The 12,666-nt window shown below is 41.9% G+C and overlaps 1 protein-coding gene across 6 annotated transcripts in view; it reads left to right on the top strand.

Annotated features, from left to right (window-relative positions):
• LOC102071399 (6-phosphofructo-2-kinase/fructose-2,6-bisphosphatase 4) overlaps positions 1-12,666 on the top strand; it is a 51,975-nt gene that overhangs the window by 30,542 nt on the left and 8,767 nt on the right. For 4 of the 6 annotated variants that reach the window (XM_074550034.1, XM_074550037.1, XM_074550035.1 and 1 more), the window contains exons 5-13: positions 822-896; positions 1,728-1,784; positions 2,107-2,228; positions 3,891-4,098; positions 4,646-4,792; positions 5,386-5,490; positions 7,102-7,231; positions 7,592-7,654; positions 10,684-10,748. In XM_074550034.1, coding sequence (XP_074406135.1) covers positions 822-896; positions 1,728-1,784; positions 2,107-2,228; positions 3,891-4,098; positions 4,646-4,792; positions 5,386-5,490; positions 7,102-7,231; positions 7,592-7,654; positions 10,684-10,748 — 972 coding nt within the window. Of the gene's footprint in view, positions 1-821; positions 897-1,727; positions 1,785-2,106; positions 2,229-3,890; positions 4,099-4,645; positions 4,793-5,385; positions 5,491-7,101; positions 7,232-7,591; positions 7,655-10,683; positions 10,749-11,166; positions 11,245-12,666 lie in introns of those variants that run through there. The other 2 variants (XM_074550033.1, XM_074550036.1) reach the window with 1 other exon arrangement.

The following is a 12,666-nucleotide window of genomic DNA, read 5'->3' as shown; positions in this document are numbered from 1 at the left end:
GATCAAGACTTGCTGAACAAAAGGTATCCTCTTGGCACTTGTTACTGGCATGAGAAATGTCCGAAGAGAGCAGGAGAAACTTCTTATAAGTTGGTGTATACCTGACTATTTAATAATGGGATACAAAACATCAGTTCTTCAACTATTGACATTGCATGTTGAGACTAATTTATAAATTTTTTGTCTTAAGACTACTGACACAACTCTGGGGTTTTTATTAACTAAACAGGGAAAACCATTAACTATAAGTTCTGCTGAATACATGAGGTAAATGTTATGCTTTGGAGAACTTCATACTTTAATAAAACTTTGATGTGTTCAGAGATAAACTGAGTTCTTAGAAAAATGGCTGCATTGATGGTGTTATTCATGGGCAGGGTTTACAACTCTTGCAAATTTTACACTTCCATTTTGAACAGCCCATTGAACTGCGGTTTTTTTTTTTTTGGTAGCAGTAGTTCACTAAAAACTTGTGCATTAATATTTAATGCTGATAAGGGGCAAGGAGGAAGATTCTCTCCTGTACTATGTGCTAGGCTTAAATTCTGATTTCCTTTTCCAAATCCAGAGTTCTGCTAGAGCTGCTTTCAAAATATTACTAAATTTTAGTATTGAGAGAATAGTATGTATAAAGTAGTAATGTCTTTGTTTTCTTGTTGAGCATGTTGAGATAGTGGGGTAGAGGGAAGGGGAAGTTTCCATTGCTTTCCTTTACACGGAGGGATTTTAAATCCATATTTGTGTTGTTACTAGCACAGTGCTTTGCAAAGGCTGTGCTGCTTTTTAAATTCCTTTTTCTCTTTCCCTTTAATTGTTCCTAGGTCTTTGATGCTACAAACACAACTCGAGAACGTAGAGAAACTATTTATAAATTTGGTGAAGAAAATGGATATAAGGTGAGTGAAAGCAAAGCAGCTCTGAGCTACTGCATGGCCAAGTAAGCCAGTGGTAGTTTTGCCTTTATCTAAGTGCACTTGCACAAGCCATGTCCTTCTTGGATGTTTAATCAATAATGTGTTCTGTGTTCCTAAGCATTGTTTGTGATTAGAAGTCATTCAGTCCTCATTTTTCTCATCTTTAGTGTTTGTACTGTTTGGAGCTAAGGTATTTTGTGCTACAGCTTCAATTTTGTCTTCCTGGACCTGTGGTGATGAGTGCAGTGTCAGAAAGAGCATTTGAAGTATGGTTCTTTATGCAGTTCAGATCTTTGCTGCAGGAACACGAAGGGGTTCTGTGTTAGTTGAACTTAGTGGTTTTCTACCTTCTGGTTTTACATTTAGCTGTTCTTCAGTCGTCTTTCATTTCCTCTAAACTTTATCTCTGTAAGCCTTTGACACAGCAGAACACAAGCCTCTTTATAAGTGAGGCTACTCCATGAGCTGGGAGGCTTCTGAAATGTTAATTCAGAAATGTTAGTTACTGTTTGTGGGGCTGAACCAGCATCCTCTGCATTTGTTTCTTCCTCTTCCATCCTACGTTTTTTGTACTGCAAGAATTTTCCACTTGCAAGCATTGTTGGGGAACAGAGCACAGAGCATGATGTGTCATGGAATGGGGAGCCAGGGATTTCTGATGAGAGGTCTGGAGAAGCTTTCTGAGTAAATGGAGGGAAAAGGCCTTGGCATGGAAGTGGGTGATGTGCTGCTTGTGTGTTAGTACCCAGAGGTGTTCTCATGCATCTTCCTTCTTCCTCTCTTCTGTTCCTCTTCCTCCCACTTGGACTGAAGACCTTTTTTGTGGAGTCTGTATGTGTTGATCCAGAGGTCATTGCTGCAAACATTGTGGTGAGTAAAGTTAAGTTTGCTTGATATTGGGAGGCTTAAAGTAGCTTAGTATTTTTAGAAGTACATTATAAGAACTTCCAATAGCAAAAACCCCACCTTAGCTCTCATTAATGGAAAAAAATTTTTTTCCCCTGTCGATGTGGATGTTACTAGCTCAGAAGTTTAATTCTCTGAAGAGTAGAGTTCTTTTTTGCTTTACATGTATTTTAATGAAGTTGCAGACAAAGCTTTTTGTTGTGTTCTCCCACTCTATATTTCTTTAAACATCCATGTAGAAGGGAAGGACACTTAAATACTGTTCTCCTGGTTTTATTTTAAACAGCAAGTGAAGCTGGGCAGTCCTGACTATGTGGATTGTAGCAATGATGAAGCCACAGAAGACTTCATGAAAAGAATAGAGTGCTACAAGAACTCGTATGAGACTTTAGATGAAACTCTGGACAAGTAAGTGATGAAACAACTCTGTTATTACTGCTGGTGATCACAATATTATTTAAATGTTATTTTAAGGGTTGGGGCATCCTGTACTGGGGATTAGGGCTTTCAAGTCATTATTTTAGTGGCTTGATTTCTCTCTCTCCTTTGGCAAATAAAAGTGTTGACTGTAGGGGTGTAGCATGGAAACTGCCTTCTTTGAGGAAAATTGGCTAGTGAGACTAGTCTGGGACAATATTCTTTTTGATTTTCCCACTTGGAGAATGGTATTTATTCTTCTGGGATAGAACCAGCATTTAGCAATTATTCCAGAATTTCTACAGTGGTTGGTTGATACTTGGCTTTTTTTGGTACCTAGAGGAGACATGAGTGATTTGTAAGCATAACTTAATTGGTTGGCATGGTTAAGGTTAATTATGAACACATCAGTCTTAAAAATGTGACTTCTTAATTAATTTCTTTGTGCTTGCAGAATTATCCTGCAGGTGCAGGGCTCTGAGAAACTGTCTTAGCTACATTATTTATCCTCACACCAAAACATTCTTCTGGTTTTCATTAACTTTGAACTCTTGAAAATAAGGTGGGGATGAATCATGTGAGGAGGAGCCCCTTCCTTGCTGCTACAGCCCAGCATTTCAGAGTAGGATTTGGGGCTGCAGCCATCCCAGGTGCTGCTGGTTTGTTGCACCAGAGCTGCCGGGAGGGCTGAGCTGCATTTTAATGTAATTGAGCGTGAGCAGCGTGGAGCTGGCTCAGTTCATGTGTGTAATTCCCGTGATGGACCCAATGGCTGGGCCTGCCTGGAATGGCAGTGATTAACTCCAGGGAACACAGGCTGGAGTGAGGTGCTGGTGCCTGTTTCTCACTGCCTCTGCTTGGTTTCATTATCAGTTTTCTTGTTTCATTGCAGTGTGGTGTCTCAAACACATAGCTAGAAACCAATAGTGGTTATTTTCAGCTTATGAGACATCTTCCTGTGTGTGAACGAGAGGCTGCTCTAGAATTATAGCTCAGGTGATGAAGGATAAGCAGTGAAAACTGAAATTATAAGCTGTCTGATGCTGAGAGAAGGTAGTGGTGGGGTAGATTACAGTACAGTTAACAAAGGGTTGCTCACAGAGCAGTTGAGAAAATGTCTTGCTTCAGACTGCTCCCAGGCTCTTGTGGTGCCCTACTTTTTCTGGAGGGATTAAATGAGATGGGTAATTAGTGACTATTCCTTTTGGCCCCTGGGTGCAATCAGACAAACACTTGGTGATGGAAAGTGTTTGTAACCTGGAAAAAAAACCCCAAATGGTATTGTAAAATAGCTGTATATCTTATTTAGCTGTGGTAACTTTTAAGTGAATCTCCTTTTCATTGTGTGGGCTGTATTTTTCCAAGAGAAGGATCTAGATTTGGATGAAGTGCAAGTAAAGGAGGCAGAAAAGAAAGTGATGTGAGCAGCTCCATGTGAAAGGAACAGAGTTCGTCCTGTAGCTTTGGAGTACTGTGTTTTTCTTAGGACTAATGCATATTCTGTGGCTGAATGAGGATTTTTTCATTTCTTTGGCTTGTCTCCCCTTTGTTTCATAACAGAGAGGGTGGAAAGATTGTGCTACACGCTAATAGCAACAATGTGGAACCTTACTTTTGTGTGGTTTTTTTTTTTTTTTAACTTGCTCATGAAAGGGATCTTTCTTACATTAAAATCATGGATGTTGGAAGGAGTTACCTGGTGAACAGAGTGATGGATCACATCCAGAGCCGGATTGTCTACTACCTCATGAATATCCACGTGACTCCTCGGTCAATCTACCTCTGCCGCCACGGGGAGAGCGAGCTCAACCTCAAGGGCAGGATAGGAGGAGATCCTGGGCTGTCTGTCAGGGGGAAGGAAGTATGTACCTCCAGCCAGGTGGAACTGTGAGCTCTGTGTGTGTTTGTGCTGGGCACTGGCAGCTTTCCTTCTCTGCAGCCTTTTCCTCTTAATGAGTTTAAAGGACTTTTTTAGTTGCATGTTTGGGTAGTGGAAGCACTTTGTGTGTTGTGGTTTGTACTCTTTTATCTGTGTGTCTCTCTGTTGGCTAAAATTCCTTTTTATCCCACACCACAAAGCAGTTGGCAAGAGGGCTTTATTTTTTAACTATATTGTTGTGAAATTCTGACTAGTTGGGTAATTGGGAAAGTGTACACAACTTAAAGCTGAAAGGAAAATTAGTGGAAGGAAAGCTAGGAACTGCTAAAAATTTGTATTTGCCTTGTACTTCTTTTCTTTCTCCTGCCCCTGTTGGATAATAGAGTAGGTTGTATTTCTTAGCAAAACCTTTGACAGTCTTTTGGAAAAGCTACAGTGAGCTTACAGAGGCTGGAACCCATGTATTTTAAACTGAACGCTCTGTGTTGGCTCTGAGCCCTCATCCAGTGTCTCTTGGTTTTTCTTCCAGTTTGCCAAAAGCTTGTCACAGTTTATTAATGAACAAAATATCAAAGATCTGAAAGTTTGGACCAGCCAGATGAAACGGACAATTCAGACTGCTGAAGCCTTGGGAGTGCCTTATGAGCAGTGGAAGGTTTTGAATGAGATAGATGCAGTAAGTTCTTATCTTTTAAATGCTTAATAAATTGCTTTGATTGTTAGGGGTAAAAAAGTACTTAGTTTTTTAATAATATGTCTTTCATGGGATAGAAAGTCATTGAAGCTGCTTCTAGAGGCTGGAAGTAATTGTCATTACCTAACAAACATTAAACAAGGTTAAGTGTTTCACTGAATTTTGCCATTGTTAATTTGTTCTTCTCTTGTCCTTCCCAGTAAAGCATTCCTCTGTAGAATCCATGATGTTATGAAGTGTTGGTTTGTTTGGCTTGGAAAGAAGTTTGTGGTGAGGGGATTTGCTAGCTGGCAGTTTCCAGCTGCAGCTGTAAGATATAAAAGGAGGTGCAATAGATAAAACATGGCCTTGCTTTGTCTATAGATGTAACTTCACATGTATAGGGATTTAATGATTCCTCCTAACCACCCCTGAGTCAAGCTGAGTGCCCTGTTTATCATGTGTGACAATTTTAAGTGTTAGAGTAGCAAATTAAAACTGCTAAAGGTTATTTGGTATATGGTTTTATTAAGAGTGATATCTGCTTTTTGCATTACTGGGAATACATGTTTTTTAATCATTTTCATTACTGACAGGGAGTATGTGAAGAAATGACATATGAAGAAATACAGGAAAATTATCCTCTTGAATTTGCACTGAGAGACCAAGACAAATACAGATACAGATACCCTAAAGGAGAGGTATGCTATTTTTCATCTCACAAGTTGAAAGGGTTCCTTGTCTTCTTGCATATCTGCATGCTGTAGGAAGGAAAAACAAATTTTTAAATTAATGAAAAGGTTGTTCCTTTCTCCTTGGAAAAGCACATAGGATCTTGCAAGGAAAGACCACGTATGTGATTCAGGGCTTGAAAAATAAACCCATAAATTTAGAAAAACAGTGGAGAGCTTTGATCTTGTGGGCACTGTACCTGTGCTGGTCCTACAGTGATAAAGCAGGAGGAGTTATTGCAGGGCTTTAACTGTTGCATATATAAACATGCTGCTAAGATGCCCTGTTTCTGTTCATCCCTGCTCTTGGTGGTGGCTGTTTTGCAGGCAGCTCTGGCTGAAATGCTCCAGCCATGTTATTAAACTCCTTGCCTCTGGGAAGATGAACTTGCTGATGGCTTTTCTAGAGCAGCCCTAGTACAGGGCAGTGATGGCCAGATGGTCACAGGGCCATTGCTGGGGGCTGAGGGCTGGGAGGAGGGATTGGCCCAGCTGCTCCTGCTTGAGCTGTGAGGAAGCAGAGCTCTGCCTTCGTCCTCAAGAGCAGTCACTGTGACAGGAGCAGTGTCCCTGGCAGTGTGACCCCGTCCTGCTAATGGCTAATGAGGCAGTCATTCAGCTGCAGAGTGCTCCTCATGCATTTGAACAAGGAGTGTTTGTTTTTCAAACCAGTGCAGTCCTGGGGATGGTGACTGGCATGTCAAACTCCCCCTGTGCCTTGTGGGGATGACTTGGTCTCGTTTATCCGAGGCAGTTTTGTGGCTGGTGACAGTGAGAGGGGTTTGCACAGCTCTCAGGGGACTTTCTGTTGTCCAGGGCTTAGCAGTGCCACTTGGTCCTGCCTGGGGACCAGGGTGAAGCTTTCCTGCTGAGCTCAGTCCCTGCCCTGCTGGGCAATGTGCTGAGCTCTCCACCTGTGGTACATGACACGTTTTGGAAGTACCTGGCACATTTTGGAAGCAGAGTTTTTACCATGCATGTGAAATTCAGTTCAGTTGTGCCCATGCAGGAGTCCTGCTGTTCCCCTGCAGCAGCAACTCCCTGTGCATGGTCAGGCAGGACAGGTCACCAGCAAGTCCTTGTGCTGGCTCTTGGTGGCATGGTGGCTGCTGTCACCAGGCCAGTCCAACGTGCCCACAGCTTGTTTGGAAAGGGCAGCCTGAACAAGTCAAGCTTTGTGAACACTTTGCACACTGATTGTTGGCTGAGCTTCCTAGATTTGGGCTTGGAAGAGAAATGCTTTTGAAGATGAGCTATGGAAAATAACATGCAAGACTTGTATTTGCAGATGTGAATTAAATCCTAGGGATTTTGTGGAAATCCTTGATCAAAGTGGCTAATTTAATAAAGCGTTTCTATGAGGGAGATTTGTTTTGTTATGTGTATAATAAAATGTGTTATGTGAGTGCTTAGGTCTGAACTGTGTTCTTAGTTTAATGAAAATTATTACTGCAGTATTTCTGTGCACGAAATAACATTTAGAAGATGACTCATATGAAAGTAAGATCCCTCTGTATGTATATACACTGTTCAAAGAGTTTTCCCTTTTTAATGTGCTCTGTGTTTCTCCTCCCCACCCAGTCCTATGAAGATCTTGTTCAGAGGCTGGAGCCAGTAATTATGGAACTGGAAAGGCAGGAGAATGTGCTTGTCATTTGTCACCAGGCTGTCATGCGCTGTCTGCTTGCCTATTTCCTTGACAAGCCTGCAGGTAAGTCTTCCTTGAAGCATTACAAACAGACTGTTTTTTTTAAATTTTACTGCTTAAGGTTCCACACAGTAAATTCTAACAGTTTGCTGTATCATCACAGGATGGTTTTGCTAGGCAAGTACCCAAGTGTATTTTTTGGTATTTGACCCCCACATGAAACTTGGTAGTTGATGTTGTTGAGCTGCTCCTGACCTGGAATACTGTGATAGTTGTTTTTTGCTCTGATTAGCATCTCTGTTGCATGCTAGGAAAAGAGATATGCTGTTAGGTAAAAAGTCATTCAAGTAGCTGACCTGAAACATAACAGAAGAGCCAGTTGTAACCTGTATTTCATGTGTAATTTGTGGTTTGATTTCTCAGAACAACTGCCCTACCTGAAGTGCCCACTGCATACCGTCCTAAAGCTAACCCCAGTGGCTTATGGTAAGTGAAATGATGTATATTTATTATGTAATTCTGGCTATGCTCATCAGGAAAGGTGGTGGAGTGTTTAAAACACACTTTATGTTGCTTTAAAATAGTCAGGTTTGACATTGCATGTATGCCTGCAGAACTTTACTGGAATAAATGAATCCTCTGGATTACCCTGGCTTTGCCTTGTGCCAGGGAACACGTGTGTTGCTGAAGGCCTGAAACCACCAGTGGCTGTCACTGCTGGAGGGGACAGTTTGTGCCCAGTTCATACTCTATTTCACTAATTCTTCTGGCAAACCCATGCATTTACACATCTGCTACAGCAAGATCTGAGTTTTTATTGATGTATTGCAGGGTATTGCATTGCAGAAGACAGGTAAAATTGTATAGGTTTTTCATCTTGCCAGACGTATTTCCTTAGCCTTAAATAACTTTGTTCTCTTTTCCTGAACTATTTTTTTTCCATGGATTATGAGAGTACCCCATGAACTCACCTTGTTTGTCAGCAGCTGTTCCTGGTGTTTGGCTCAGGGGCTTCCCTGGGCAATGTGGGGTGAGGGTTACTGTGTGCCCTGCTTGGGCTTTAGGCTGATTGCTGACGGAGTTTTGTGTGTGTTCCCACCTCAACTGAGTGTGTGCCTTCTGCTCATTTTGTTCAGTAATGACTGGGTTGTATCTGCTGATATCCCACTTGAGAAGATCATCTCAGGCAGAGAATTATCTGCATAACTGATTAGGAAAAATGTATTGCCCAAAAATGCTGGTTCAGTCATTAATTGGAGCCTGTCTTTGATTATCAGCTCTGAAAAATAGCGGTCCAAATCAGTACTTTGTGTTTTTTTAAGTTTCAAATGAAGTTGAAACAAAGAATATTATGAAACAAAGTAGCTGCTGCACTGGAAAATCTGTGTGAGGAGATTTTTGTCATTTGCTTGCAGTTTCGTCTTACAGGAAGGACAGACAGCCTGTGCTGTGGTGACATCTGCTGTTCCCAGCCTTGCATGACAAGCTGGGGTTTTGAAAATAAAGATCCACTGCAGTTAAAACTTGAGCTTTTTAAAACTGGATTTTTCTGACCTACTAGAGTCTGCCTGTTTTCTACAGCAAGGCTCTGTTTTGGGGTTCTTTTGGGTTTTTTGGGGCTTCTCTGGTGGATTTTTTTTTGGTTGTTGCTGCTTTTCTTTCTTTGCAGGAGGAGGGAAGTTGGGTAACTGCTCATAAATTTTAAGAGGGTGTGGATGTTTGAGTGTTTGCTCGCACACTAAGAGAGGAAGGAAACAAAGGGGTACAGACACTGTCCTTGCCCTTCTGACTGGAGGGAAAGAAATGCCATTGTCCCTTTTTTAAGGGGTTTGACGTGTATGTGTGATGAGCACATTTCAGCCAAGCTGCTTTTTGGAGTTCAGCCATCTGAAAACACAAGGACTGTGTAGATTATTGCTGCAGTACTGATTGATGGCACTGATGGCACTTGGCTCCAGGCAGGCAGGATGCAGGATCAGACCTGGTGTGTTTGCTACCTCCCAGCTGAGCCTGCTCTGGGGAAATGCCTCCCCTGGGGCTTTGCTCTTCCTGGTGGTGGAGAGGAGCATCATTGCCACCTTAAGAGAATGACCTGCAGTGGAGGAACGTCTGGTACAGCCTGACAGATGGATCAGGGTGGATGAGACCTTTACCCAGCAGTCCAGGGCAGTGGTGGTCTATGGAAAGGAAGCTGCAGCTTGCTGTAGGTTGGAACTTGCTCATCAGAAATTAAAAATGAGCTGGAGAATGCACGTGGTAATTGCTGTGGAGCAAGGCTGTCCCTTTGGTTTATGTGTAAAGCTCAACACATGAGGCTCTCTTTGGATCTTAAACTCAACTTGTGGCAAGGACTGAGAGGGCTCTGAAGTGTCTGCTGTGTAACAGCCCTGGGGAATGGGCAGCAGCAGGGCTCAGAGCTTGGCTTGGTCTCAGGGCTCACAGTGGATCTGTGGTCAGAGGGATGAGTAAGGATCCTGCTCCAGTGGGAGATGATGTGCTTTTCCTCCTTAAAATCTGTTTTATGGCTCACTGTTTCTCTGAGTTCCCACACTGTTTGCTCACAGTCTTCCTGACAAATGGGCTTTAAAAGGACAGGCTTCCCAAAGGGAAGGCAAATACTGGCCTTACTGATTTCTTCTCTTTTTTTAAAGTGGAGTGACTTTCTAAGGAAATCCCCTTTTTCTGTCATGTAGCAACTCCATGGAGTGTGTTACAACTTTAGGGAATAAATGAGGAGAAAAATCTGGAAACCTGCTTGTGACAGAGGATGGACTGTGGTGTGTCAGAGGAAGTGACTGTTAATGATGTTCTGTAGAGTGGTGGTAGCTTCTAAAAGTCATGTTTGTGTGAGATGAGCCAGGGTTTGGCAGTCAGAGATGGCTTGAAGTGCTGTGGCCATGGTGTATGAAGTAATTATATCATTCTCTAAGTGGAGCAGTTTATACTACCTGGGAAGTAGTTCTTTCTTCTCACTGTTTTAATTTTTCTTGCCTCACTGAGGTTTTGAGGTTTTGAATGTTAAGCAGAAGTTCCTTTTTGGGAGTCAGCTTTGAAGTTCTGTTTAGCTTGGGGTTTAAACCATTATGCACATAAAGAGGAATGGGGGTTGCTGACAACACACTCTCTACCTTCTTGTAGTTGTTTTTATGTTTAAGAAATGAGAGCAGCATTTATCTTCTTAGTAGTACAGAAGTCCAGGATGTTTAAAACACAAAAAGTTACAAATAAAAACTTTCTTACTGAATGTTCATGATGTTAAAAAAAAAAAGGTTTTTTTTTTCAAAGAAAATAATGATAAAGCTGAGCTGAGGAGATTGATTATCAGATGGACAATAATATTAATCCATGGGGAACGAATTAATTTCTGTAGCTTTAGTTCTTCAGAATTCAGGAAATTCTGGTGTAAATCAAAAGGGGAAAGTGAGTAACTTTCACCATCTCAAAATTAGATTGCATCATTATTATAGCTTCACTTTCAAAGCAGATGTGTCTAAAAATGTGTTTTCTATCAACAGGATGTAAAGTAGAATCTATATTTCTGAATGTCGAAGCTGTAAACACACACAGAGATAAACCTGAGGTAAGAATATTTTTCAAATTGGACAACTTGATGTAATGTATGGTCTGAGCTGATATCCACTGTCCTTGTGGCTAGAATTGATTTGATAACTCAGCTGAGTGCATTTTATTTTACATCTGAAGCTTTGCTACTGTTTTACTGTGAGGGGGGAGCAAATTTTTTATGGACTGAATAAAACTAAGTTCTGTAATACTGTGACTTCTGGCTGGAATAGTTTATCTTTGAGAAATGAGAATTAGCAGATGTGGTGTCAGGCTAAAAACTGTGTAAAGTTCTGCCAGGCTTTGTCACTCAGCAGAAGTAGGTGTAGCCACAGTGGTGGTATGAGTGCCACGCCTGGTCTGGGGAGAGAAGTCATCAGCTTTTTCATCACTGCTGTATGAAAAAGAGGAATTGATGATGTCACCTGTGTTTTAAGCCAAAGCTGGAGAGGAAGACTAGCTCTCAGGAAACAGCAGGACAGCCGGGGGAAGGAAATTGAGCGTGTTTGTGAAATGTAAGTGCAGAGAAGCTGTCAGCCCCCGGCAGCCCTGTGCCCTGCCTGCCTCAGGCTCTGTGTGCTCCTCAGTGCCCACCTCAGCTCAGGCTCCTTCTGCTGCTTGTGCCCAGCTCTTCCTTTGCTTTAGCATCAAAGTTGTGTGAAATGTGTCCTGATTCAAGCTCTCTGTTCCCTTGCAGATCCTCAGGCTCATGCCACCAGGCATGGCACTGATTCCGTGCTGAGGTCAGGAGCAGTGCCACTGGTGAATTGGAAGGCAGTTTGATAACATGAGAGAAAAGGGCTGTGTTTGGTGGCTTTCAGAGCAGCAGTTGATGGTGAAGAGGAATATAGTGAGAAATGAGGTTTTATCTGTGTATTCAACAAGGCACATGACATAAAGTGCATTTTGTAACCGAGGGTTCACTTTTGTGCAGAATTCATGCCAGAGTTCTTCTGTAGATAAGTTTTGTTTTAATGACCTGGGTATTCCAAGTTCTGAAACCCCTGACTTTTGGATGTTTGCTCTTCAACAACTGCATTGCATTATTTCCTTCCTCCTCCTTTTCCTGCTTTGTCATTCTGCTTTGCCATTTTGTATTTTAGTTTGATTTATTTGAAACCCAGTCTGTGTTTTCACAGTACCTAAAGCTGGAGAAGCTTAGTGAAAATCCATGAGGGTGTCTTAGAGCAGTAGGTTAATTGTGTTCAATAATGTAGATGAACATTTTTTAGTTTGGATGATCAAAATATCAGTGCTGAATTTACATATTGCTAAAATGTTGCTGGAATGCCAGTCCTCTAACTGAAGGGGTTTATCTCAAGGGGGAAAGCTGTGCCTGAATCACCAAGTGGCTCTCCACATGACTAGCAAGTGATGTGGCCGTGCTGGCACTGCTGTGGGGTGGCTCTGCTCAGGTGCACCTGGAGGATCAGGAAGGCACATCCATTGCAGTGGGCTCAAAGGCACAAGACTGATTTGAGCACAAATGAATTGAGTGAATGAATTTTATAAGAAGAAAAAAGCAGGAGTAGTGGCATTTTCCTAAAAAACCCCTCAAATTCTCTTCTCCCTCTGCCCCAAAGGAAACCCAGCCTGGTGAATATGGATGATGTTACACTGTTCAGGTAGTGGGTCTGAATGAAGGACTTAAGGGGGTTGTGTCTGCATTTTATTGCTGCTCAGAGGACTGTGAAAATTTCAAAAGCTTTCATTTAAATCACCTATGAAAACATGTAATTACTTCTGTAAAATTAAGTTTTCAAGTAGTCTATTGAAGTCAGAGCATTTAATTAAACTCAGTGTCACATAACAGCATTGTTAAACAATGAAGCTATTGGATTGAGAATTGCCCAGTGTCTGTTCTGTGACCCACCAGTCACTTGGAGTCTGTGCTCCAGAACAGTGCTCTCCTTTTGGCTCAGCTGAAAACATCCATT

The sequence above is a fragment of the Zonotrichia albicollis genome, chromosome 12, assembly GCF_047830755.1.
Source record: "Zonotrichia albicollis isolate bZonAlb1 chromosome 12, bZonAlb1.hap1, whole genome shotgun sequence".
Taxonomy (NCBI): Eukaryota; Metazoa; Chordata; class Aves; order Passeriformes; family Passerellidae; genus Zonotrichia; species Zonotrichia albicollis.
Note: the sequence above shows the minus strand (reverse complement) of the source record. Positions and strands in the feature narration are given on the sequence as shown.